Here is a 23,168-nt window from a genome sequence, read left to right on the forward strand (position 1 = left end):
TCTCTCTGCCTGTGTCTCCCTGCCTCTCTGCCTGTGTCTCCCTGCCTCTCTGCCTGTGTCTCCCTGCCTGTGTCTCCCTGCCTCTCTGCCTGTGTCTCCCTGCCTCTCTCTGCCTGTGTCTCCCTGCCTCTCTCTGCCTGTGTCTCCCTGCCTCTCTGCCTGTGTCTCCCTGCCTCTCTGCCTGTGTCTCCCTGCCTGTGTCTCCCTGCCTCTCTGCCTGTGTCTCCCTGCCTCTCTGCCTGTGTCTCCCTGCCTCTCTGCCTGTGTCTCTGCCTGTGTCTCCCTGCCTCTCTGCCTGTGTCTCCCTGCCTCTCTGCCTCTCTGCCTGTCTCCCTGCCTCTCTGCCTGTGTCTCCCTGCCTCTCTGCCTGTGTCTCCCTGCCTCTCTGCCTGTGTCTCCCTGCCTCTCTGCCTGTGTCTCCCTGCCTCTCTGCCTGTGTCTCCCTGCCTCTCTGCCTGGGTCTCCCTGCCTCTCTCTGCCTGTGTCTCCCTGCCTCTCTGCCTGTGTCTCCCTGCCTCTCTGCCTGTGCTCCCTGCCTCCTCTGCCTGTGTCTCCCTGCCTCTCTGCCTGTGTCTCCCTGCCTCTCTGCCTGTGTCTCCCGCCTCTCTGCCTGTGTCTCCCTGCCTCTCTGCCTGTGTCTCCCTGCCTCTCTGCCTGTGTCTCCCTGCCTCTCTGCCTGTGTCTCCCTGCCTCTCTGCCTGTGTCTCCCTGCCTCTCTGCCTGTGTCTCCCTGCCTCTCTGCCTGTGTCTCCCTGCCTCTCTGCCTGTGTCTCCCTGCCTCTCTGCCTGTGTCTCCCTGCCTCTCTGCCTGTGTCTCCCTGCCTTCTTGCCTGTGTCTCCCTGCCTCTCTGCCTGTGTCTCCCTGCCTCTCTGCCTGTGTCTCCCTGCCTCTCTGCCTGTGTCTCCCTGCCTCTCTCTGCCTGTGTCTCCCTGCCTCTCTCTGCCTGTGTCTCCCTGCCTCTTGCCTGTGTCTCCCTGCCTCTCTGCCTGTGTCTCCCTGCCTCTCTGCCTGTGTCTCCCTGCTCTCTGCCTGTGTCTCCCTGCCTCTCTGCCTGTGTCTCCCTGCCTCTCTGCCTGTGTCTCCCTGCCTCTCTGCCTGTGTCTCCCTGCCTGTGTCTCCCTGCCTCTCTGCCTGTGTCTCCCTGCCTATCTGCCTGTGTCTCCCTGCCTCTCTGCCTGTGTCTCCCTGCCTCTCTGCCTGTGTCTCCCTGCCTCTCTGCCTGTGTCTCCCTGCCTCTCTGCCTGTGTCTCCCTGCCTCTCTGCCTGTGTCTCCCTGCCTCTCTGCCTGTGTCTCCCTGCCTCTCTGCCTGTGTCTCCCTGCCTCTCTGCCTGTGTCTCCCTGCCTCTCTGCCTGTGTCTCCCTGCCTCTCTGCCTGTGTCTCCCTGCCTCTCTGCCTGTGTCTCCCTGCCTCTCTGCCTGTGTCTCCCTGCCTCTCTGCCTGTGTCTCCCTGCCTCTCTGCCTGTGTCTCCCTGCCTCTCTGCCTGTGTCTCCCTGCCTCTCTGCCTGTGTCTCCCTGCCTCTCTGCCTGTGTCTCCCTGCCTCTCTCTGCCTGTGTCTCCCTGCCTCTCTGCCTGTGTCTCCCTGCCTCTCTGCCTGTGTCTCCCTGCCTCTCTGCCTGTGTCTCCCTGCCTCTCTGCCTGTGTCTCCCTGCCTCTCTCTGCCTGTGTCTCCCTGCCTCTCTGCCTGTGTCTCCCTGCCTCTCTGCCTGTGTCTCCCTGCCTCTCTGCCTGTGTCTCCCTGCCTCTCTGCCTGTGTCTCCCTGCCTCTCTGCCTGTGTCTCCCTGCCTCTCTGCCTGTGTCTCCCTGCCTCTCTGCCTGTGTCTCCCTGCCTCTCTGCCTGTGTCTCCCTGCCTCTCTGCCTGTGTCTCCCTGCCTCTCTGCCTGTGTCTCCCTGCCTCTCTGCCTGTGTCTCCCTGCCTCTCTGCCTGTGTCTCCCTGCCTCTCTGCCTGTGTCTCCCTGCCTCTCTGCCTGTGTCTCCCTGCCTCTCTGCCTGTGTCTCCCTGCCTCTCTGCCTGTGTCTCCCTGCCTCTCTGCCTGTGTCTCCCTGCCTCTCTGCCTGTGTCTCCCTGCCTCTCTGCCTGTGTCTCCCTGCCTCTCTGCCTGTGTCTCCCTGCCTCTCTCTGCCTGTGTCTCCCTGCCTCTCTCTGCCTGTGTCTCCCTGCCTCTCTGCCTGTGTCTCCCTGCCTCTCTGCCTGTGTCTCCCTGCCTCTCTGCCTGTGTCTCCCTGCCTCTCTGCCTGTGTCTCCCTGCCTCTCTGCCTGTGTCTCCCTGCCTCTCTGCCTGTGTCTCCCTGCCTCTCTGCCTGTGTCTCCCTGCCTCTCTGCCTGTGTCTCCCTGCCTCTCTGCCTGTGTCTCCCTGCCTGTGTCTCCCTGCCTATCTGCCTGTGTCTCCCTGCCTCTCTGCCTGTGTCTCCCTGCCTCTCTGCCTGTGTCTCCCTGCCTCTCTGCCTGTGTCTCCCTGCCTCTCTGCCTGTGTCTCCCTGCCTCTCTGCCTGTGTCTCCCTGCCTCTCTGCCTGTGTCTCCCTGCCTCTCTGCCTGTGTCTCCCTGCCTCTCTGCCTGTGTCTCCCTGCCTCTCTGCCTGTGTCTCCCTGCCTCTCTGCCTGTGTCTCCCTGCCTCTCTGCCTGTGTCTCCCTGCCTCTCTGCCTGTGTCTCCCTGCCTCTCTGCCTGTGTCTCCCTGCCTCTCTGCCTGTGTCTCCCTGCCTCTCTGCCTGTGTCTCCCTGCCTCTCTGCCTGTGTCTCCCTGCCTCTCTGCCTGTGTCTCCCTGCCTCTCTGCCTGTGTCTCCCTGCCTCTCTCTGCCTGTGTCTCCCTGCCTCTCTGCCTGTGTCTCCCTGCCTCTCTGCCTGTGTCTCCCTGCCTCTCTGCCTGTGTCTCCCTGCCTCTCTGCCTGTGTCTCCCTGCCTCTCTGCCTGTGTCTCCCTGCCTCTCTGCCTGTGTCTCCCTGCCTCTCTGCCTGTGTCTCCCTGCCTCTCTGCCTGTGTCTCCCTGCCTCTCTGCCTGTGTCTCCCTGCCTCTCTGCCTGTGTCTCCCTGCCTCTCTGCCGTGTCTCCCTGCCTCTCTGCCTGTGTCTCCCTGCCTCTCTGCCTGTGTCTCCCCTGCCTCTCTGCCTGTGTCTCCCTGCCTCTCTGCCTGTGTCTCCCTGCCTCTCTGCCTGTCTCCCTGCCTCTCTGCCTGTGTCTCCCTGCCTCTCTGCCTGTGTCTCCCTGCCTCTCTCTGCCTGTGTCTCCCTGCCTCTCTCTGCCTGTGTCTCCCTGCCTCTCTGCCTGTGTCTCCCTGCCTCTCTGCCTGTGTCTCCCTGCCTCTCTGCCTGTGTCTCCCTGCCTCTCTGCCTGTGTCTCCCTGCCTCTCTGCCTGTGTCTCCCTGCCTCTCTGCCTGTGTCTCCCTGCCTCTCTGCCTGTGTCTCCCTGCCTCTCTGCCTGTGTCTCCCTGCCTCTCTGCCTGTGTCTCCCTGCCTGTGGTCTCCCTGCCTCTCTGCCTGTTCTCCCTGCCTCTCTGCCTGTGTCTCCCTGCCTCTCTGCCTGTGTCTCCCTGCCTCTCTGCCTGTGTCTCCCTGCCTCTCTGCCTGTGTCTCCCTGCCTCTCTGCCTGTGTCTCCCTGCCTCTCTGCCTGTGTCTCCCTGCCTCTCTGCCTGTGTCTCCCTGCCTCTCGCCTGTGTCTCCCTGCCTCTCTGCCTGTGTCTCCCTGCCTCTCTGCCTGTGTCTCCCTGCCTCTCTGCCTGTGTCTCCCTGCCTCTCTGCCTGTGTCTCCCTGCCTCTCTCTGCCTGTGTCTCCCTGCCTCTCTGCCTGTGTCTCCCTGCCTCTCTGCCTGTGTCTCCCTGCCTCTCTGCCTGTGTCTCCCTGCCTCTCTGCCTGTGTCTCCCTGCCTCTCTGCGGTGTCTCCCTGCCTCTCTGCCGGTGTCTCCCTGCCTCTCTGCCGGTGTCTCCCTGCCTCTCTGCCGGTGTCTCCCTGCCTCTCTGCCGGGTGTCTCCCTGCCTCTCTGCCGGTGTCTCCCTGCCTCTCTGCTGCCTCTCTGCCTGTGTCTCCCTGCCTCTCTGCCTGTGTCTCCCTGCCTCTCTGCCTGTGTCTCTCTGCCTGTGTGTCCCTGCCTCTCTGCCTGTGTCTCCCTGCCTCTCTGCCTGTGTCTCTCTGCCTGTGTGTCCCCTGCCTCTCTGCCTGTGTCTCCCTGCCTCTCTGCCTGTGTCTCTCTGCCTGTGTCTCCCTGCCTCTCTGCCGGTGTCTCCCTGCCTCTCTGCCTGTGTCTCCCTGCCTCTCTGCCTGTGTCTCCCTGCCTCTCTGCCTGTGTCTCCCTGCCTCTCTGCCTGTGTCTCTCTGCCTGTGTGTCCCTGCCTCTCTGCCTGTGTCTCCCTGCCTCTCTGCCTGTGTCTCTCTGCCTGTGTCTCCCTGCCTCTCTGCCTGTGTCTCTCTGCCTGTGTCTCCCTGCCTCTCTGCCTGTGTCTCCCTGCCTCTCTGCCTGTGTCTCCCTGCCTCTCTGCCTGTGTCTCCCTGCCTCTCTGCCTGTGTCTCCCTGCCTCTCTGCCTGTGTCTCCCTGCCTCTCTGCCTGTGTCTCCCTGCCTCTCTGCCTGTGTCTCCCTGCCTCTCTGCCTGTGTCTCCCTGCCTCTCTGCCTGTGTCTCCCTGCCTCTCTGCCTGTGTCTCCCTGCCTCTGCCTGTGTCTCCCTGCCTCTGCCTGTGTCTCCCTGCCTCTCTGCCTGTGTCTCCCTGCCTCTCTGCCTGTGTCTCCCTGCCTCTCTGCCTGTGTCTCCCTGCCTCTCTGCCTGTGTCTCCCTGCCTCTCTGCCTGTGTCTCCCTGCCTCTCTGCCTGTGTCTCCCTGCCTCTCTGCCTGTGTCTCCCTGCCTCTCTGCCTGTGTCTCCCTGCCTCTCTGCCTGTGTCTCCCTGCCTCTCTGCCTGTGTCTCCCTGCCTCTCTGCCTGTGTCTCCCTGCCTCTCTGCCTGGTCTCCCTGCCTCTCTGCCTGTGTCTCCCTGCCTCTCTGCCTGTGTCTCCCTGCCTCTCTGCCTGTGTCTCCCTGCCTCTCTGCCTGTGTCTCCCTGCCTCTCTGCCTGTGTCTCCCTGCCTCTCTGCCTGTGTCTCCTGCCTCTGCCTGTCTCCCTGCCTCTCTGCCTGTGTCTCCCTGCCTCTCTGCCGTGTCTCCCTGCCTCTCTGCCGGTGTCTCCCTGCCTCTCTGCCGGTGTCTCCCTGCTCTCTGCCGGTGTCTCCCTGCCTCTCTGCCGGTGTCTCCCTGCCTCTCTGCCGGTGTCTCCCTGCCTCTCTGCCGGTGTCTCCCTGCCTCTCTGCCGGTGTCTCCCTGCCTCTCTGCCGGTGTCTCCCTGCCTCTCTGCCGGTGTCTCCCTGCCTCTCTGCCGGTGTCTCCCTGCCTCTCTGCCGGTGTCTCCCTGCCTCTCTGCCGGTGTCTCCCTGCCTCTCTGCCGGTGTCTCCCTGCCTCTCTGCCGGTGTCTCCCTGCCTCTCTGCCGGTGTCTCCCTGCCTCTCTGCCGGTGTCTCCCTGCCTCTCTGCCGGTGTCTCCCTGCCTCTCTGCCGGTGTCTCCCTGCCTCTCTGCCGGTGTCTCCCTGCCTCTCTGCCTGTGTCTCCCTGCCTCTCTGCCTGTGTCTCCCTGCCGGTCTGTCTGTCTGTCTACCCATCAATCATGCCATGGGGGCAGCATAGGTAGAAGAGATCACCCCATCAGAGCTGTTGTTGCCCCCCTGGCCTGTGACAGCTACGTGACAACAACCATCTTTATCTATTTTACTACTAGCCATTTGCAGGCAAAGTGTTAAACATGGCCCACACAGCTCTATTAGGACCATCACTGTATACAGAGGAGAGTGGAAGAGCAGGAGAGGAGAGAGTGGGGAGAGGAGAGTGGAAGAGCAGGAGAGGAGAGAGTGGGGAGAGGAGAGTGGAAGAGCAGGAGAAGAGAGGGGGAGGTGGGAGAGGAGAGAGAAAGAGAGAAGAGAGAAAGGCAAAAGGCTAAGTAGAGAGAGTAGAGAGAGAAGAGAGAGGTGGGAGAGGAGAGTGGAAGAGCAGGAGAAGAGAGGGGAGGTGGGAGAGGAGATAGAAAGAGAGAAAGGCAAAAGGCTAAGTAGAGAGAGTAGAGAGAGGAGAGAGGAAGAGCAGGAGAGGGGGGAGAAAGGAGAGAAAGAAGGGAAGATTGAGAGAGACCGAGAAAGGCAAATAGCTGAGGAGAGAGACCGAGAAAGGCAAATAGCTGAGGAGAGAGGGGGTAGAGGAGAGAGGGGGTAGATGAGAGAGGGGTAGAGGAGAGAGGGGGTAGAGGAGAGAGGGGGTAGAGGAGAGAGGGGGTAGAGGAGAGAGAGGGGTAGAGGAGAGAGAGGGTAGAGGAGAGAGAGATGAGGAGAATAGAGATGGAGGAAAACAAATGCCTGTTTGTAGAATGAGGGATAATGAAGACCAGATCTGAGTGGTACTGTTAAATGTAGATCCAGTTTGATTTGTTGCCAGGATGATCATATGCTTGCAGAAAGTTGTTGCAAGGACAACCATGTTGACAGTATAGCTCACCTCGACGACCCCGTCGAACCCAGGGATGACGTTGACATTGGCTGCCTTGGCAAGGAGCTTGCTCTCGATCTTGTCGCCCATGGCATGGATGGCGTGGGTGTCCGGTCCTATGAACACCACGTCTTCTGCAGCCTGCAGGAGACCAACAACATCATCACCACATCAGAGAACAACCATTCACTGGAACCACAGACAGACAATCACACCTGGGACAGTAAGAGCTGCTACCTATACCAACCTACATAATGAACAGACCTGGGTCAGTATAGAGATGCTACCTATACCAACCTACATAATGACTAGACCTGGGTCAGTATAGAGCTGCTACCTATACCAACCTACATAATGAACAGACCTGGGTCAGTATAGAGATGCTACCTATACCAACCTACATAATGAACAGACCTGGGTCAGTATAGAGCTGCTACCTATACCAACCTACATAATGAACAGACCTGGGTCAGTATAGAGCTGCTACCTATACCAACCTACATAATGACCAGACCTGGGTCAGTATAGAGCTGCTACCTATACCAACCTACATAATGACCAGACCTGGGTCAGTATAGAGCTGCTACCTATACCAACCTACATAATGAACAGACCTGGGTCAGTATAGAGCTGCTACCTATACCAACCTACATGATTATAGTCGTTGAATTGGTTCCAGGATCAACAATTTAAACGTGTTCAATATTTTTCACCAATTTCAGTATTTATTTATTTCCGTCATTTAGCAGACACTCTTATTCAGAGCGACTTACAGTTTATCTCCCCTAAACACAGCGAGGTGGGACAACCACATCTCAGTCACAGCGAGGTGGGACAACCACATCTCAGTCACAGCGAGGTGGGACAACCACATCTCAGTCACAGCGAGGTGGGACAACCACATCTCAGTCACAGCGAGGTGGGACAACCACATCTCAGTCACAGCGAGGTGGGACAACCACATCTCAGTCACAGCGAGGTGGGACAACCACATCTCAGTCATAGCGAGGTGGGACAACCACATCTCAGTCACAGCGAGGTGGGACAACCACATCTCAGTCATAGCGAGGTGGGACAACCACATCTCAGTCACAGCGAGGTGGGACAACCACATCTCAGTCATAGCGAGGTGGGACAACCACATCTCAGTCACAGCGAGGTGGGACAACCACATCTCAGTCACAGCGAGGTGGGACAACCACAACTCAGTCATAGCGAGGTGGGACAACCACATCTCAGTCACAGCGAGGTGGGACAACCACATCTCAGTCACAGCGAGGTGGGACAACCACATCTCAGTCACAGCGAGTACATTTTTCTTCAATAAAGCAGCTATAAGTCAAAGTCGAAGCTGGCGAGGACAACATGTGAAATAGGTAAAAGATACAGGAAGAGACTCCATCACAGACATTTCTTGTCAGTCAAAACAGTGCCGTCTTGGGAACTCAACACAAACCCCTTCAGGCTGTAATAGTTGAGGCCTAGTCTCCTGTCGTCACATCTACCCCTCCTACATTACCCACTAGCCCTGGAAACATGACAGTACTTAAGGCTTATAAACAGGGAAAGAAAGAGGGACGGGAAGAGGGGCGCTTGTTCTCTCTCTCTCTCCCGTTGTCTTTGTGTTGTATAGAGCCTGTTGGATATTGCTTCCTGCCTGACACACAGTGGCAGAGCCTCAGGGCCCATCGTCAGGCCTACAGCAGGGCAGTAATGTTGTGGCCCAAATGGCAACCTATCCCCTATGAAGTGCATCACCTTTGACTGGGCTCTGGTCAAAAATAGTGCACTATATAGGGAATTGGGTTCCATTGGGGTCGTAGCTTAAGGGCCTGTTATTAGTATGGAGATTCACCCTCAATGACTGCCAATTCAGCACCATTAAAATGAATGGGCCCTGGTTCCCATAGCATGCCACACAGGACAAAGGCAAAGAAGGAGAAGAGGGGGACTCGACCCAGAGATAATTCTGCTGTTTGTAAATAATAAGCTTAGCTGAGAGGGACAAAGAGAAGAGTGGTGAAGAGAGAAAACAGATGAACAAAACCCCTACTTTAGTGAAATGATTTAAGTTTTACACAAAAAGGTACCTTCGTTCTCATTTCATCAGTAGGCTTCCTTGTTAGACTTTGACTTGGTTGTAGAGATCACTGTTTGAACAATATATACAACTCCTCCATCTTGTCTCCAGATCACTGTTTGAACAATATACACAACTCCTCCATCTTGGCTCCAGATCACTGTTTGAACAATATACAACAACTCCATCTTGGCTCCAGATCACTGTTTGAACAATATATACAACAACTCCTCCATCTTGGCTCCAGATCACTGTTTGAACAATATATACAACAACTCCTCCATCTTGGCTCCAGATCACTGTTTGAACAATATATACAACAACTCCTCCATCTTGGCTCCAGATCACTGTTTGAACAATATATACAACAACTCCTCCATCTTGGCTCCAGATCACTGTTTGAACAATATATACAGCGCCTTAGGAAAGTATTCATACCCCTCTGCATTTTCTTGTGTTACAGCCTGAATGCAAAATGGATTAACACATCTACTACACACATTAACCTGTAATGACAAAGTGAAAACATGTTTTTCAAATGTTTTGTTAATTTATTGAAATACAAAAACACACAAGTATTGACTCACACCCCTGAGTCAATACTTTGTAGGAGCACCTTTGGCAGTGATTACAGCTGTGAGTCTTTCTGGGTAAGTCTATACGAGCTCTGAGTTCTTCAAGCTCTGCCAAGTTGGTTGTTGATCATTGCTAGGCAGCCATTTTCAAGTCTAGCCATAGATTTTCAAGCTGACTGAAGGGGTGTGAGTCAGGAACATTCAATGTCTTCTTGGTAAGCAACTCCAGTGTAGATTTGGCCTTGTGTTTAGGGTTATTGTCCTGCTGAAAGGTGAATTCGTCTCCCAGTGTCTGGTGGAAAGCAGACTGAACCAGGTTTTCCTCTACTGTGACTGTGCTTAGCTGTATTCTGTTGATTTTTATCCCCCCCAAAAAACTCTATAGTCCTTGCCGATGACAAGCATACCCATAACATGATGCAGCCACCACCACGCTTGAAAATATGAAGAGAGGCACTCAGTAATGTATTGGATTTGTCCCAAACATGACACTTTGTATTCATTTTTTGCTGTTTTACTTTAGTGACTTATTGCAAACAGGATACATGTTTCAGAATATCTATTTTGTACAGGTTTTCTTTTCACTCTGTCATTTAGGTTAACAATGTTGATCCGTCCTCAGTTCTCCTATCACAAACATTAAACTCTGTTTTAAAGTCACCATTGGCCTCATGGTGAAATCCCTGAGCAGTTTCCTTCCTCTCCAGCAACTGAGTTAGGAAGGAGGTCTGTATCTTTGAAGGGACACCATCTAAAGTGTAACTAACAACTTCACCATGCTCAAAGGAATATGTCATGTCTAATTGTATCTTTTTTTTATACCCATCTACCAATAGGTGCCCTTCTTTGTGAGGCATTGGAAAACCTCCCTGGTCTTTGTGGTTGAATCTGTGTTTGAAAATTTTTCCTCGACTGAAGGGACCTTACAGATAACTGTATGAGTTGGATACAGAGATGAGGTACACACTAGTATTGAACACGAGTCCAAGTAACTTATTATGTGACTGGTTAAGCACATTTTTACTCCAGTGCTCATTTAGGCTTGCCATAACAAAGGGGTTGATTACTTATTGAGTCAAGATATTATCTTAATTTTTAATTTTAAAAATTTTAAAAATTACAACCTACTTTGACATTATGGGGAATTGTGTGAAGGCCAGTGACACACACTTTCAATGTAAAAATCCATTTTAAATTCAGGCTGGAACAACAAAACATGGAAAAAGTCAAGGGGTGTGAATAATTTCTGAAGGCACTAAGTATTCACAGCTGAGTCAATACTTTGTAGAAGCACCTTTGGTTGGGATTACAGCTTTAAGTCGTCTTGGGGGATGTCTGGATCAGCTTTGCCTTGCAGATTTGGATCAGCTTCTTCCTTGCAGATTTTCTCAAGCTTTGTTAAGTTAAATGGGGAGTGCCGGGGAACAGCAATCTTCAAGTCTTTCCACAGATTTTCAATGGGATTTAAGTCTGGGCTTCTGCTGGGCCACTCAAGGACTTTCATATTCTAGTTCTGAAGCCATTCCAGCGTTGCTTTGGCTGTATGTCTGGGGTCATCGCCCCAGTCTAAGGTTGTTTGCACTCTGAAGCAGGTTCTCATCAAGGGTTTTCCTGTATTTGGCTCCATTCATTGTTTTCTCTATCCTTACCAGTCTCCCAGTCCCTGCAGCTGAAAGCATCCCCATAGTATGATGCTGCCACCACCATGCTTCACGGTAGGGATGGTGTTAGACAGGTGATGAGCTGTGCCTGGTTCTCTCCAGACATAGCGCTTTGCATTCAGACCAAAGAGTTACATTTTAGTCTGATCAGACCACCTAACCTTTTCCCTCATGCTCTGTCTTTCACAGGCCTTTATACCTGCTGTCAAGTGCCTTTTTCTCAAAAGTGGCTTCGGTCCGACCACTCTCCCATAAAGCCCAGATCGGTGAAGTTCTGTAAAGACGATTGTCCTTCTGGCAAGTTCTCCCATCTCGGCCAAGGAACACCCACTCCGAAACTAACTGCAGCTCTTTGCTAAGTGTTGCAGTCGTTTCAGTCACTGTAGTAGCTGACGTGTATAGTGTCGAGTCACCCGCATACATAGAAACTCTGGCTTTACTCAAAGTAAGTGAAAAAAATTAAAAAGCAAGCGGCCTAAACAGCTTCCCTGGGGAATTCCTGATTCCATTTGGATTATGTTTGAGAGGCTTCCATTAAAGAACACCCTCTGTGTTCTGTTAGACAGGTAACTCTTTATCCACATTATAGTAGGGGGTGTAAAGCCATAATACACACATGTTTTACAAGCAGCAGACTATGATCGATAATGTTAAAAGCTGCAGTGAAGTCAAACAAGACAGCCCCCACAATCATTTTATCACAAATTTCTCTCAGTCAATCATCAGTCAGTTGTGTAAGTGCTGTGCTTGTTTAGTGTCCTTCCCTATAAGCTGAAAGTCTGTTGTCAATTTGTTTACCATGAAATAGCATTATATCTGGTCAAACAATTTTCCCCAGAAGTTTACTAAAGGTTGGTAACAGGCTGATTGTTCAGCTATTTGAGCCTGTAAAGGGGGTTTTACTATTCTTGGGTAGCGGAATGACTTTAGCTTCCCTCCAGGCCTGAGGGGACACACTTTCTAGTAGGATTAAATTGGAGATGTGACAAATAAGAGAGGCAATATCGTCTGCAATTACCCTCAGTAATTTTCCAACCAGATTGTCAGACCCCGTTGGCAACACACAATAATTTGTCAGACCCCACAATAATTTTCACCTCCTCCACACTGAATTTACAGAATTCAAAAGTACATTTCTTGTCTTTCATCATTTGGTCACATATACTTAGATGTGTCAGCCAGTGTTGCTGGCATGTCATCCCGAATGTTGCTTATCTTGTCAATAAAAACATCCTTAAAGTAGTTTGCAATATCAGTGGGCTTTATGATGAGTGAGCCATCTGGTTCAATGAATGATGGAGCCGAGTTGGCTTCCCCCAAATTGTAATTTAATGAGCCCCAAAGCTTCTTACTGTCATTCTTTATATAATTCATCTTTGTTTCATAGTGTAGTTTATTTTTATTTAGTTTAGTCACATGATTTCTTAACTTTCAGTACGGTTACCTGTCAGTTGGGCTGACAGACTTATTTGACATACCTTACACCTCATCCCTCTCAACCCATACCATTTTTTCATTTCCTCATCAATCCAAGGAGATTTAACAGTTTTTACAGTCATTTCTTAATGGGTGCGTTGCTTATTACTAACTGGAATAAGTAGTTTTATAAAGGTGTCAAGTGCAGCATCTGGTTGCTCCTCATTACACACCAGACCAGCAGCGTCTGGTTGCTCCTCATTACACACCAGACCAGCAGCGTCTGGTTGCTCCTCATTACACACCAGACCAGCAGCGTCTGGTTGCTCCTCATTACACACCAGACCAGCAGCGTCTGGTTGCTCCTCATTACACACCAGACCAGCAGTATCTGGTTGCTCCTCATTACACACCAGACCAGCAGCGTCTGGTTGCTCCTCATTACACAACAGACCAGCAGCGTCTGGTTGCTCCTCATTACACACCAGACCAGCAGCTTCTGATTACACACCAGACCAGCAGCATCTGGTTGCTCCTCATTACTTACCAGAGACCAGCAAATATTCTTTACATCACCAACATATGAATCACTACACAACTTATTGTATGACCTCTTATACACTATATTAGGCCCAGCCTGACCTCTTATACACTATATTAGGCCCAGCCTGACCTCGTATACACTATATTAGACCCAGCCTGACCTCGTATACACTATATTAGGCCCAGCCTGACCTCGTATACACTATATTAGGCCCAGCCTGACCTCTTATACACTATATTAGGCCCAGCCTGACCTCGTATACACTATATTAGGCCCAGCCTGACCTCGTATACACTATATTAGGCCCAGCCTGACCTCGTATACACTATATTAGGCCCAGCCTGACCTCTTATACACTATATTAGGCCCAGCCTGACCTCTTATACACTATATTAGGCCCAGCCTGACCTCTTATACACTATATTAGGCCCAGCCTGACCTCGTATACACTATATTAGGCCCAGCCTGACCTCGTATACACTATATTAGGCCCAGCCTGACCTCGTATACACTATATTAGGCCCAGCCTGACCTCGTATACACTATATTAGACCCAGCCTGACCTCTTATACACTATATTAGGCCCAGCCTGACCTCGTATACACTATATTAGGCCCAGCCTGACCTCGTATACACTATATTAGGCCCAGCCTGACCTCGTATACACTATATTAGGCCCAGCCTGACCTCGTATACACTATATTAGGCCCAGCCTGACCTCTTATACACTATATTAGGCCCAGCCTGACCTCTTATACACTATATTAGGCCCAGCCTGACCTCTTATACACTATATTAGGCCCAGCCTGACCTCTTATACACTATATTAGGCCCAGCCTGACCTCTTATACACTATATTAGGCCCAGCCTGACCTCTTATACACTATATTAGGCCCAGCCTGACCTCTTATACACTATATTAGGCCCAGCCTGACCTCTTATACACTATATTAGGCCCAGCCTGACCTCTTATACACTATATTAGGCCCAGCCTGACCTCTTATACACTATATTAGGCCCAGCCTGACCTCTTATACACTATATTAGGCCCAGCCTGACCTCTATACACTATATTAGGCCCAGCCTGACCTCTTATACACTATATTAGGCCCAGCCTGACCTCTTATACACTATATTAGGCCCAGCCTGACCTCTTATACACTATATTAGGCCCAGCCTGACCTCTTATACACTATATTAGGCCCAGCCTGACCTCTTATACACTATATTAGGCCCAGCCTGACCTCTTATACACTATATTAGGCCCAGCCTGACCTCTTATACACTATATTAGGCCCAGCCTGACCTCTTATACACTATATTAGGCCCAGCCTGACCTCTTATACACTATATTAGGCCCAGCCTGACCTCTTATACACTATATTAGGCCCAGCCTGACCTCTTATACACTATATTAGGCCCAGCCTGACCTCTTATACACTATATTAGGCCCAGCCTGACCTCTTATACACTATATTAGGCCCAGCCTGACCTCTTATACACTATATTAGGCCCAGCCTGACCTCTTATACACTATATTAGGCCCAGCCTGACCTCTTATACACTATATTAGGCCCAGCCTGACCTCTTATACACTATATTAGGCCCAGCCTGACCTCTTATACACTATATTAGGCCCAGCCTGACCTCTTATACACTATATTAGGCCCAGCCTGACCTCTTATACACTATATTAGGCCCAGCCTGACCTCTTATACACTATATTAGGCCCAGCCTGACCTCTTATACACTATATTAGGCCCAGCCTGACCTCTTATACACTATATTAGGCCCAGCCTGACCTCTTATACACTATATTAGGCCCAGCCTGACCTCTTATACACTATATTAGGCCCAGCCTGACCTCTTATACACTATATTAGGCCCAGCCTGACCTCTTATACACTATATTAGGCCCAGCCTGACCTCTTATACACTATATTAGGCCCGCCTGACCTCTTATACACTATATTAGGCCCAGCCTGACCTCTTATACACTATATTAGGCCCAGCCTGACCTCTTATACACTATATTAGGCCCAGCCTGACCTCTTATACACTATATTAGGCCCAGCCTGACCTCTTATACACTATATTAGGCCCAGCCTGACCTCTTATACACTATATTAGGCCCAGCCTGACCTCTTATACACTATATTAGGCCCAGCCTGACCTCTTATACACTATATTAGGCCCAGCCTGACCTCTTATACACTATATTAGGCCCAGCCTGACCTCTTATACACTATATTAGGCCCAGCCTGACCTCTTATACACTATATTAGGCCCAGCCTGACCTCTTATACACTATATTAGGCCCAGCCTGACCTCTTATACACTATATTAGGCCAGCCTGACCTCTTATACACTATATTAGGCCCAGCCTGACCTCTTATACACTATATTAGGCCCAGCCTGACCTCTTATACACTATATTAGGCCCAGCCTGACCTCTTATACACTATATTAGGCCCAGCCTGACCTCTTATACACTATATTAGGCCCAGCCTGACCTCTTATACACTATATTAGGCCCAGCCTGACCTCTTATACACTATATTAGGCCCAGCCTGACCTCTTATACACTATATTAGGCCCAGCCTTTGGAACTTGTTTTTCCCAGATATGGCTGTTACATTGTGATCACTACATCCCATGGATTTGGATGCTGCTTTCAAGCTCATTTCTGCAGCGTTAGTAAAGATGTGATCAATACATGATGATTTAATTCCTGTGCTGTTTGGAACAACCCTGGTAGGTTGACTGACAACCTGAACCAGGTTGCAGACACTGATTACAGTTTGAAGTGTTGTCTTGAGTGGGCAGCTTGATGAGAGCCAATCAATATTTACAAATCACCCAGACAATATACTTCTCTGTTGATATCACATTATCAAGCAGTTCACACATATTATCCAGATACTGACTGTTACCACTTGGTGGTCTATAGCAGCTTCCCACCAGAATGGGCTTTAGGTGAGGCAGATGAACCTGCAGCCATATCACTTCAATAGTATAGAACATTATATTGTCTCTAAGCTTTACAGGAATGTGGTTCTGAATATAGACCGCATCATCGCACCCGTTGGAATTTCTATATTTTCGGTAGATGTAATAACCATGTATTGCTACCACTCTATCAAATGTATTATCTAAGTGAGTTTCAGAGTCAGAATATAAAATGTTATATTTGTTAGACTTCATGGACCTGGTTTCTTATGTTAATGTTAACATGGGCTACTTCTTAGCACTTTCCTGGGTTGCTAGATTGTTTTTAACGCTTTACTGGGAAGTTTGTCAGAAGTAGACGTCCTCATGTTATTTACATTGGAGCTGATAGTGCAGGGTGAGCTGCATAAAGTGGGCTTCCTACTAGGACACCGTCTCAGTGATAACAGTGTAACTCTGGTTCATAGGCTCATGATTACTGCTTACAATAGCTGTAGGATTAACAGAAGTATTCAGGGTAATTAGGGATACATACATTAAATGACTTGCATTGTGTTTGCCAATGCCCCTTGGATCATGTACATTTGATGCAGCATTATGACGACTCATTGTCACAACGGTAGGGATTAACTGAGCTGGTCTTAGATCATTGACCAGTCATTGTTTCAACGCAGCCTTGAAACTCCTGGACAGAGTCCAGGAGCCAAGATGATTTGGATGGACTCTGTCATTCCTGTAGAGTATCTTCTGTTTCCAGAAGGTGTCAAAGTTATCAATACAAGTGACTCCAGCAGAGCTACAGTAGTCTACAGAGCTACAGTAGTCTACAGAGCTACAGTAATCTACAGAGCTACAGTAATCTACAGAGCTACAGTAGTCTACAGAGCTACAGTAATCTACAGAGCTACAGTAATCTACAGAGCTACAGTAATCTACAGAGCTACAGTAATCTACAGTAATCTACAGAGCTACAGTAATCTACAGTAGTCTACAGAGCTACAGTAATCTACAGAGCTACAGTAATCTACAGAGCTACAGTAATCTACAGAGCTACAGTAGTCTACAGAGCTACAGTAGTCTACAGAGCTACAGTAATCTACAGTAGTCTACAGAGCTACAGTAATCTACAGAGCTACAGTAGTCTACAGAGCTACAGTAATCTACAGAGCTACAGTAGTCTACAGAGCTACAGTAATCTACAGTAGTCTACAGAGCTACAGTAATCTACAGAGCTACAGTAATCTACAGAGCTACAGTAATCTACAGTGGTCTACAGAGCTACAGTAGTCTACAGAGCTACAGTAGTCTACAGAGCTACAGTAGTCTACAGAGCTACAGTAGTCTACAGAGCTACAGTAATCTACAGAGCTACAGTAATCTACAGTAGTCTACAGAGCTACAGTACTACAGTAGTCTACAGATCTACAGAGCTACAGTAATCTACAGAGCTACAGTAGTCTACAGAGCTACAGTAGTCTACAGAGCTACAGTAATCTACAGAGCTACAGTAATCTACAGAGCTACAGTAGTCTACAGAGCTACAGTAATCTACAGAGCTACAGTAATCTACAGAGCTACAGTAATCTACAGTAGTCTACAGAGCTACAGTAATCTACAGAGCTACAGTAATCTACAGAGCTACAGTAATCTACAGTAGTCTACAGAGCTACAGTAGTCTACAGAGCTACAGTAGTCTACAGATCTACAGTAGTCTACAGAGCTACAGAAGTCTACAGAGCTACAGTAATCTACAGAGCTACAGTAGTCTACAGAGCTACAGTAGTCTACAGAGCTACAGTAATCTACAGTAGTCTACAGAGCTACAGTAATCTACAGAGCTACAGTAGTCTACAGTAATCTACAGAGCTACAGTAGTCTACAGAGCTACAGTAATCTACAGAGCTACAGTAATCTACAGAGCTACAGTAATCTACAGTAGTCTACAGAGCTACAGTAATCTACAGAGCTACAGTAATCTACAGAGCTACAGTAATCTACAGTGGTCTACAGAGCTACAGTAGTCTACAGAGCTACAGTAGTCTACAGAGCTACAGTAATCTACAGAGCTACAGTAATCTACAGTAGTCTACAGAGCTACAGTAGTCTACAGAGCTACAGTAGTCTACAGAGCTACAGAGCTACAGTAATCTACAGTAGTCTACAGAGCTACAGTAGTCTACAGATCTACAGTAGTCTACAGATCTACAGTAGTCTACAGAGCTACAGAAGTCTACAGAGCTACAGAAGTCTACAGAGCTACAGTAGTCTACAGTAGTCTACAGTAATCTACAGAGCTACAGTAGTCTACAGAGCTACAGAAGTCTACAGAGCTACAGTAGTCTACAGTAATCTACAGAGCTACAGTAGTCTACAGAGCTACAGTAATCTACAGAGCTACAGTAATCTACAGTAGTATACAGAGCTACAGTAGTCTACAGAAGTCTACAGTAGTCTCCAGTAGTCTACAGAGCTACAGTAGTCTTTTAGCCAGATGTGTAATCCTTATGTCCTGTACTCGTTCTCCTGTGGTAGAACAGTCTGAATCAACCTTGTTATGTCCTGTACTCGTTCTCCTGTGGTAGAAGTCTGAATCAGCCTTGTTATGTCCTGTACTCGTTCTCCTGTGGTAGAACAGTCTGAATCAACCTTGTTATGTCCTGTACTCGTTCTCCTGTGGTAGAACAGTCTGAAGCAGCCTTGTTATGTCCTGTACTCGTTCTCCTGTGGTAGAACAGTCTGAATCAACCTTGTTATGTCCTGTACTCGTTCTCCTGGGGTAGAACAGTCTGAAGCAGCCTTGTTATGTCCTGTACTCGTTCTCCTGTGGTAGAACAGTCTGAATCAGCCTTGTTATGTCCTGTACTCGTTCTCCTGTGGTAGAACAGTCTGAAGCAGCCTTGTTATGTCCTGTACTCGTTCTCCTGGGGTAGAACAGTCTGAATCAGCCTTGTTATGTCCTGTACTCGTGCTCCTGGGGTAGAACAGTCTGAATCAGCCTTGTTATGTCCTGTACTTGTGCTCCTGGGTAACACAGGGTTTTTGCCTTGGGGACTGAGATGTTTCTCACCATAGCGCTGCTTATGATGACAGCTGGTGATGTTGAATGGACCGGTCTCTCAGGCAGCCTCACGGTCTGATGAGGGTGGGAGCTCCGAGGATCTGAACCCGAGATAGGAGCCACCGTGAGGTAGACGGGACCGAGGACGAAGGTACCTCCGGATCCGATCTCGAATGGGAAGCCCCCAAGGAAGAAGGTGCCGGAACCTCTGGATCCAGCGCGGCAAAGCTGTTCCCGGTCTGTGTCAGTTCTGGGCTCAACATCTCCATGGAGACCCCAGTTGCCAGAGGACACCTCCTTCGACTTCCACGGCGAGTGACGTACCTCCGTGGTTGGTTGGTTGGGTCGAGAACAACTCCGTTCTCCAGGGAAAGGGGAGACCCTTCAGAGATAGAACCCTGCGGAGCACCGGCCTGTCGGCTGTGGAGAGCTGACACGGCGGCGAAACTTCCACTCGAACAAAACGGCGTCCGGCTAATGGGGTGGAAGAAAATGGAAAAGTAGGTGGGCGTGGGTTCCCAAGTAGCTCGTGTTGGTTTGCTACTTGGTAAAAGTAGGTGGGCATGGGTTTCCCAGTAGCTTGTGTTGGTTTGCTACTTGATTAAAGTAGCTACTTTGCTGCTGTAGTCTTCCACAAGCAGTTACTCCATGGAAAGTCACCCTGGTCCACATCGTCCCGGGAACAAAGTAAACACAACTCCCTGCAGCGCTGGAAACTTTCAATAGCGGCTTCCATTTGAGACCGCCAAGACAGCTGGGCTAGCTGGGCTTTGGTGTCTTGAGACCGCCAAGACAGCTGGGCTAGCTGGGCTTTGGTGTCTTGAGACCGCCAAGACAGCTGGGCTAGCTGGGCTTTGGTGTCTTGAGACCGCCAAGACAGCGAGGCTAGCTGGGCTTTGGTGTCTTGAGACCGCCAAGACAGCGAGGCTAGCTGGGCTTTGGTGTCTTGAGACCGCCAAGACAGCTGGGCTAGCTGGGCTAGCTGGGCTTTGGTGTCTTGAGACCGCCAAGACAGCTGGGCTAGCTGGGCTTTGGTGTCTTGAGACCGCCAAGACAGCTGGGCTAGCTGGGCTTTGGTGTCTTGAGACCGCCAAGACAGCTGGGCTAGCTGGGCTAGCTGGGCTTTGGTGTCTTGAGACCGCCAAGACAGCTGGGCTAGCTGGGCTAGCTGGGCTTTGGTGTCTTGAGACCGCCAAGACAGCGAGGCTAGCTGGGCTTTGGTGTCTTGAGACCGCCAAGACAGCTGGGCTAGCTGGGCTTTGGTGTCTTGAGACCGCCAAGACAGCTGGGCTAGCTGGGCTTTGGTGTCTTGAGACCGCCAAGACAGCGAGGCTAGCTGGGCTTTGGTGTCTTGAGACCGCCAAGACAGCTGGGCTAGCTGGGTTTTGGTGTCTTGAGACCGCCAAGACAGCTGGGCTAGCTGGGCTTTGGTGTCTTGAGACCGCCAAGACAGCGAGGCTAGCTGGGCTTTGGTGTCTTGAGACCGCCAAGACAGCTGGGCTAGCTGGGCTTTGGTGTCTTGAGACCGCCAAGACAGCGAGGCTAGCTGGGTTTTGGTGTCTTGAGACCGCTAAGACAGCGAGGCTAGCTGGGCTTTGGTGTCTTGAGACCGATAGCAGCGTCACAGCAATTTAGCCCAACAGAGCCGCAGGATCCAAAATAAAATAAATGGATATAAAAAAACACTGTCAGCTTTTAAACGAAGGTTTTTAGTTTAACAACAACAGACATCTGCCCTTCAGACGAGGACACAATGAAAAACACACAACCTATCATCCTCTAAATCAGTGTTTCCCCAACTCGGTCCTGGGGCCCCTCCACCGGGTGCACGTTTTGGTTTGTTACGCTGATTCCAATAACCAACTCCTCATCAAGCGTTGATTATGACCAAACGTTCACGCAGGACGGAGTTGAGGAAACCCTACTCTAAATGAAGACACAATGACAAACATCGATCCTCCCTCCCTCCGGTGCCATGTTATGACATCTCACTATTTACATCACAAAAAACCTGGCTGAGCCTTTTCAGACCTGACTCATCCTCTCACGTCTAAACGGCTGTTCTTAACACACTGGTGAGCGGAGCACCACACGCCATTCTACCAGGTGCAAACAAATGAGTCTCCAACAATAAGAATAATCGGACCCCTGAGTTAAGTGGGTGCATGTGTCCTAGAGTGCTCAACACAAGTGGGAAATGCTTGTGTTTGTCTGCAAAAGTCCCAAAATAATTACACATGTTTTTTGAAATGGGGGGGGGGGGGGGGGGGGGGTCCATCGACACATTGAGGGACAATACATTCTACTATACTCCATCCATCCCCCGTATCCCTCCAGCTCTATTCAGCCTGAGGTTCTTTCTCATGCTAACAGGACCCTTACCCTAATCCCCCCCCCCCCCGGCTTTACCCCAAGCCCAGAGGCATACGGACCTCGCCCCCCCCCCTCGCCCCCAGAGGGTTTTGCAATGCGTAAATCTGGCACTAACTATTCACCCACTGTTACAGGAGGGGGAGGTCCTTTGAGTTGCTAATGTAATGACATCTCCATTTCCACAGCAGGCTCCCATAAGGCAGCGGACAGCCCACTCACATACCGAGCAAGAGCCTTGCTCCAGGGCAACACAATAGGACACTGGGCATTGTGGTTGATCCAAATCGTGGGATCAACGGCAGGGGCGGCAGGGTAGCCTAGTGTTTAGAGCGTTGGACTAGTAACCGAAAGGTTGCAAGTTCAAACCCCCGAGCTGACAAGGTTCAAATCAGTCGTTCTGCCCCTGAACAGGCAGTTAACCCACTGTTCCTAGGCCGTCATTGAAAATAAGAATTTGTTCTTAACTGACTTGCCTAGTTAAATAAAGGTAAAAAAAAAAAAAAATAATAATAATATTTGTGAGTGGGTACGACATCTTTTAGTTCCAATGAAGGAAAATATGCCATTTACCTGTGGGATTAGCTTCAATGTACTACGGCCCACCTTCGGGTGCCTTGCATGATACGCCACAACAGAGAGGGAAAAGGGGAATCCCTAGTAAGTTCAGTACAACTGAATGTATTCAACGGGAGGGAGAGATGTCAGTGTTGTTTTAGGACATTGAATGATGGTGGGAGAGGTACTTAGTTAACCTTGAGGTAAATATGTTGTGTTATTTACCTGTGGAACTAGGTGAGTTATAGATTTGCCGTACCAACACAGCCTTGCATAACGGCATGGTTCGAAGTGTGTCATCGGCTAAACATCGGAGGGGTCTTGTATTTTTTAATTTGACCTTTTATTTAAGTTGTCAAGTCTTGTGTCTGTCTGCAGGACATTGGGGCCATGTAATGTGGAGGTATAACTGAGAAAACATTTTCCTTTTAAGTAAATGACTTAAAATAATTTTGAAAGACGTTACATTTTCTTATCATGAAGTGAGTCTTTTGGCATCTGTGTGTTAAGTTTTCATATCAGGTTTTCACCCGGAGAATCACACCCTTAATAAAATTAACTTCCGGGGGTTCCGAAGCCTGTTGATAAGGGAAACAGAGGGGGATATACAGAGAGGTGTGTGTGTGTGTGTTCCCAACAGTTGTAAATCCCAGCACGACTCACCAGCCTCTTGGCAAACTCTTTATTTTCAGACAGAAAGCCGTAGCCTGGATGCACCTTCAGAGACAGAGGAGAAAAGGCCTCAAAACACATCAGCAAACACAACCGTGTGTGTGTTCAAATGTTAGTGCGTGTGTTTAAAAGTTCATGTGTGTGTGTGTGTGTGTGTGTGTGTGTGTCGTAAATCTCACGGCCTGGGATCCAGTCTTCCTGATAGCGTCCATGATGGCGTCCATGTTGAGGTAGCTCTTGTTGGTGGGGGCGGGGCCTACACACACTGCCTCGTCAGCCATCTTCACATGGACCTGAGGTGGCACAGAGAAAAACAAGTATTTATTCATATGCGGCCAAAGCGTCAAGCCTCAATCATATGGTACGCAGCTACTACCGCAACAACAGCTACTACCGCAACAACAGGTACTTCCGCAACAGCAGGTACTACCGCAACAACAGCTACTACCGCAACAACAGGTACTACCGCAGACACAGCCACTACCGCAGACACAGCTACTACCGCAACAGCCACTACCGCAACAGCCACTACCGCAACAGCCACTACCGCAACAACAGCTACTACCGCAACAGGTACTTCCGCAACAGCAGGTACTACCGCAACAACAGCTACTACCGCAACAACAGGTACTACCGCAACAACAGCCACTACCGCAACAGCCACTACCGCAACAGCCACTACCGCAACAGCCACTACCGCAACAGCCACTACCGCCACTACCGCAACAACAGGTACTACCGCAACAACAGGTACTACCGCAACAACAGGTACTACCGCAGAC

At 50.2% G+C, this 23,168-nt stretch overlaps 1 protein-coding gene across 1 annotated transcript in view; it reads right to left on the minus strand.

The window, feature by feature from the left end:
• The window catches only part of LOC109879479 (propionyl-CoA carboxylase alpha chain, mitochondrial), a 64,564-nt gene that overhangs the window by 29,066 nt on the left and 12,330 nt on the right, over positions 1–23,168 (minus strand). Inside the window, exons 5-7 of the mRNA XM_031813356.1 lie at positions 22,566–22,679; positions 22,378–22,431; positions 6,513–6,644 (exon numbers count right to left, since the gene is read on the minus strand). Coding sequence (XP_031669216.1) covers positions 6,513–6,644; positions 22,378–22,431; positions 22,566–22,679 — 300 coding nt within the window. The remainder of the gene's footprint in view (positions 1–6,512; positions 6,645–22,377; positions 22,432–22,565; positions 22,680–23,168) is intronic.

The sequence above is a fragment of the Oncorhynchus kisutch genome, unplaced genomic scaffold (assembly GCF_002021735.2).
Source record: "Oncorhynchus kisutch isolate 150728-3 unplaced genomic scaffold, Okis_V2 Okis05a-Okis16b_hom, whole genome shotgun sequence".
Taxonomy (NCBI): Eukaryota; Metazoa; Chordata; class Actinopteri; order Salmoniformes; family Salmonidae; genus Oncorhynchus; species Oncorhynchus kisutch.